Here is a 5,000-nt window from a genome sequence, read left to right on the forward strand (position 1 = left end):
GTCTCTCTCTCGCTCGCTCTCTCTCTTTCTCTCTCTCTCTCACCCCACCCTCTCTCTCTCTCTCAATCGAAACATCACTCCTTTCACTGCTTTGAAGACTTGAATACCTGAATGATCTCTCTCTCTCTCTCTCTCTCTCTCTCTCTCTCTCTCTCTCTCTCTCTCTCTCTCTCAAAACATCACTCCTCTAAACACCCTGTGTCTGTCTTAAAAGGTTCCTCCTTTAAACGCTTTGACATTTGATTTGAGAGTTCCCTTATTGCCCTCTGATGAACCTGTTGTTGCTGTAGGTGGTTGCCGAGGGCGACCAGGTAGCAGGTAGTCAGAGGCTGCAGTGTTTTCAGTGTTGCCAGATGCGCATTGTTAATCAAGGGAGTTGTAGGTTTGAATCCCACCTTTGGTCAACTTGGGTAGTTGTAGGTTTGAATCCCACCTGACCTCTCCCTACACCTCCAGCCATGGCTGCAGTGCCCTTGAGCAAGGAACCTAACCTCACATTGCTCCAGGGACTGTAACCAATACCCTTGAGCAAGGCACCTAACCCCACATTGCTATAACCAACAACTGTAACCAATACCCTGTCCATAACAACTGTAACCAATACCCTGTCCATAACAACTGTAACAAATACCCTGTCCATAACAACTGTAACCAATACCCTGTCCATAACAACTGTAACCAATACCCTGTCCATAACAACTGTAACCAATACCCTGCCCATAACAACTGGAGTTGCTTTGGGTAAAAACATCAACCAAGTGTAATGTAATCAAGTCAAGTCAAGTTGGTTTTATTGTCAATTTCTTTACATGCACTGGTCATACAAAGAATTTGAAATTACGTTTCTTGCTTTCCCATGCAGACATAGACTAAGCTAGGTAAGGACATAAACAGTATAGACATAGACAGTACTCATACATGGACATAAGACAGTATGGACATAGACAGTGCTCATACAGACATTTAAAGTGCAAGACTGGACAACAGAAGACTTGTAGAGAACATACATTAAGAGGAGGTAATTGTTGTGCTTTTTCTAAAAGTCCTTTGTAGCGTTCTGACATAGTAATCGTACTTGTACCATAAGTTTGTCCGTTTTGTCCTCTGAACGACCAAACAAACATGATGAATGATCATTTCAGAGTTCACGATATGAATTACTTTATATCACGATAACGATATATATCACGATATAGCACAATTACATATGTCTTCAGTTATTCTCTTTATTTGCTCTTTATTTTCTCATGTCGCAAAACAAGCTGTCTTTAAAATGGATCTTTTTATTGTTATTTTTACAGTTACATGAACTTATAGTGTGTATTGTGACAACATGAAATGTAATTAAATGATATTCAATTGTATACAACTGATAAAATTACTATCACGATATAAACGATATAGGAGAAAGGTCACGAAATAGACTTTTATATCACGATAACGATATATATCGTCATATTGCCCAGCCCTAATTTGTAACATAATTTTGTCAGTTTTGTCCTCTGAACGACCAAACAAACATGATGAATGATCATTTCAGAGTTCTCATTCAGTTAATTTAGTTGTCTTGAAACAACCATTTGGTTCTTGAACGATAATGTCTTCCCAGAAACCACCCAAAAAACGATAATTTTGGGGTTTCGGTACGATAGTTCAGCCTTTTCCATCTGGCACCACTTTGTGTGTTAGATTACCTGCAGTCAGCACAGAGGATAAACTGTGACTGCTGTAAGAAGATTAAGTGTTTAAAATGACAAAGAAATGTCAGTGTAGGTGGAAGGTTATGTGAAGTTTCAAATGACACACTTCATTAAAATGACACACATCATTATCTAGTGTCAGCTGATGTGTCAAGACAAGGTGTTTCACAACCACAGTCATTTTTTTAATGAAAGCCCATTGGGAAACTCCAACTCCCATTGTCATTGTGACACAGCACTCCACAGCACACAAGTGCACACTGCACACTGCACACAACGAAATTGCATTTATGCCTCACCCGTGCAAGGGGGCAGCCCTCAGTGGCGCCCCATGGGGAGCAGTGCGGTGGGACGGTACCATGCTCAGGGTACCTCAGTCATGGAGGAGGATGGGGGAGAGCACTGGTTGATTACTCCCCCCACCAACCTGGCGGGTCGGGAGTCGAACCGGCAACCTCTGGGATGCAAGTCTGACGCCCTAACCGCTCACCCATGACTGCCCTAATCCTCCCTGTCCCCTCCTTAGTTTAGTTTAGCTTAGTTTAGCTTAGTTTAGTTTAGTTTAGTTTAGTTTAGTTTAGTTTAGTTTAGTTTAGTTTAGTTTAGTGGTTTATTTGACAGGGGCCATGTACAGGACAACTCCAGTACCAGAGTTAGCTACAAAGCTAATTTGCATCCGTGGTCCCTCTCTCCCTGTTTCTCTCTATGATTACTCCTCTCTCTCATGTCTATTTGGGCCTGTTTCTCTCTTGTAATGTATATTTATACCTCTATTTTCCTCACCCCTGATGCCACCAGGGGCCACACCTGAGCGCCCAATCTCTGTGTGACTATCTATGACTTGTGCTAGGCCCAGCCACTATAGACCTTACGCATCTAAGAATCCTGGTCCTAACCTACGTTGACCTTATGACTCTACGATCTCTATCTATCTCTTCTTCCTCTGCCCTCCTGCTATTTCTGCCTCTCCTCTATACCTCTCCTTTTAAATCCATCTCTAGCAATTGTGTTTTTTCCCATTTGTTAAGCACTTTGAGTTACATGCCTTGTATGACACAGTGCTATACAAATACAATTATTATTATTATTATTATTATACCTGTCTCCCCTCAGTGCGGCCCATCTCTAACATAGTCTCCAACCTTTTTTGTCTCGTGTAACCTCTAGATCACTTAATGTGACTCGGCTCCATACCGGTACATTTGTAAATATTCAACAAGCAAACCTCCTGCAGTGTGCTCACGTACTCCTCAAACCTCCTGCAGTGTGCTCACGTACTCCTCAAACCTCCTGCAGTGTGCTCACATAAAGCGAACCTCCTGCAGTGTGCTCACGTACTCCTCAAACCTCCTGCAGTGTGCTCACGTACTCCTCAAACCTCCTGCAGTGTGCTCACGTACTCCTCAAACCTCCTGCAGTGTGCTCACATACTCCTTGTGGTACATGGGCACCTGGTTGGGACACTGCTGTATGTCTGACATACCTCTCTCCTCTCACTCTCTGTCTCATCTCTCTCTCACTCACTCTCTTTCTCTCCCTGTTGTTTCTCTCCTCTCTTCTCTCTCTCTCTCTCTCTCTCTCTCTCTCTCTCTCTCTTTCTCTCTCTGTTGTTTCTCTCCTCTCTTCTCTCTCTCTCTCTGTACACACCTGTGTGTCTGACATGCCTCTCTTTCTCTTTCTCTCTCTCTCTCTCTCTCTCTCTCTCTCTCTGTTGTATTTCTCTCTCCCCTCAGGTCGTCCCATCTCCAATATAGAGCCTGTGCAGCTGATTGAAGGCCAGACGTTTCGAGCAGCAGCCACGTGTCGCTCTGTAGGCTGGCCTCAACCGCGCCTCACATGGTCCACAGGTACATTAATAATAATAATAATAATAATAATAATAATAATAATAATAATAATAATAATAATAATAATAATAATAATAATAATGATAACTTTATTTGCTGGCCTCAACCCTGCCTCACCTGGTCCACAGGTATGCCTACACATTCAGTATTTGCTAAAAGATTGATCTTTTGGCGGTGTAAGTGTCAGAACATTCTGCACAAAAATGTGTAGGGCTCTAAATTAACACCAGCCAACCGGCCAAATGCTGGTACAATTTCAGTTTGGCTGGTAGAAATGATCAAGTTACTATCCACTTTGACATACAAGTGAGTGTGTGTTTGGCTAGTAAGATTACATACAACATCTAGTCTCCATTTTGGCTGGTGAGGGAAAAAGTTAATTTAGAGCCCTGAAAAATATGTGTTCTACAACAATGCAAGGTTCTATAATTCTACATTATATTCTATGGAGCCCAACATTCTTTGGAACTCACAATGTCCAAACACATGAGAAAGTAGCCTACTGGTACACTTTTAGGGTGATGATACACAGGGCAACTTTTGAGCAAAGTTTTTGGGCGACGGTGCTGGAAAATGTTGTGTGGACTTTTAATCACTACTACACTTTGATCAAGAGAACTTGTATCAGCAACAGAACACATGTTTTAATCATTTTACCAGAAAATTAAGAGACATGTTCTTGCCCGGCAACATTTTTCAAAACTTTGCCCTGTATATCATTACCTTTAGAGGTTACGTACCTAAAACTCACTTTACTTCCAGATATGAAAATGGGAAATTTTCGGTTTTCATACATGAAAAGGTGGATCATCTCCATGTCTGCCATTTTTGAATTTTCAGAAAATCAAATTTTAAGCTGCAAAACTTACTGTATAGTACATTTTAGTTTAGTACTTTATAAATATTCGTCAAAAGACCATAGTTGAAATGACCAGCATAGCTGCAATCCATACTCTGAACACAATCCTACATAGTGCATCTTTAAAACTTACTTACTTTCTTTCCTTCCATATGAAGCAGGCCAGAGTCAGAACAGGAGTGTGGACGTACTGTGCTATATAAATACATTATAATATGTTATAATCCGTATGTTATTGTTATAATATAAGTTATTTTTGTTGTTGTTTACCTCCAGATGTTGCAGGCCAGGGTCAGAACAGGAGTGTGGATGCCCGCACGGTGTCCAGCGTCTTCTCTCTCCACCCCCTACGCAGCCTGGACGGGCGCCAGCTCGACTGCCTCGTGTGGCACCCCACATTCACACAGCCACAGCGAATAGCAAACAGGATTGTTGTCCTCTGTAAGTAAATACCTCTCTGATTGGTTCCCATTCAGCCAGCCACAGCGAATAGCAAACAAGATTGTTGTCCTCTGTAAGTAAATACCTCTCTGATTGGTTCCCATTCACCCAGCCACAGCGAATAGCAAACAGGATTGTTGTCCTCTGTAAGTA

At 41.9% G+C, this 5,000-nt stretch overlaps 1 protein-coding gene across 1 annotated transcript in view; it reads left to right on the forward strand.

Annotated features, from left to right (window-relative positions):
* The window catches only part of nectin4a (nectin cell adhesion molecule 4a), a 61,212-nt gene that overhangs the window by 33,366 nt on the left and 22,846 nt on the right, over positions 1–5,000 (forward strand). The window contains exons 4-5 of the mRNA XM_063186942.1: positions 3,434–3,547; positions 4,683–4,847. Coding sequence (XP_063043012.1) covers positions 3,434–3,547; positions 4,683–4,847 — 279 coding nt within the window. The remainder of the gene's footprint in view (positions 1–3,433; positions 3,548–4,682; positions 4,848–5,000) is intronic.

This window comes from Engraulis encrasicolus, chromosome 21 (assembly GCF_034702125.1).
Source record: "Engraulis encrasicolus isolate BLACKSEA-1 chromosome 21, IST_EnEncr_1.0, whole genome shotgun sequence".
In the NCBI taxonomy this organism is placed as follows: Eukaryota; Metazoa; Chordata; class Actinopteri; order Clupeiformes; family Engraulidae; genus Engraulis; species Engraulis encrasicolus.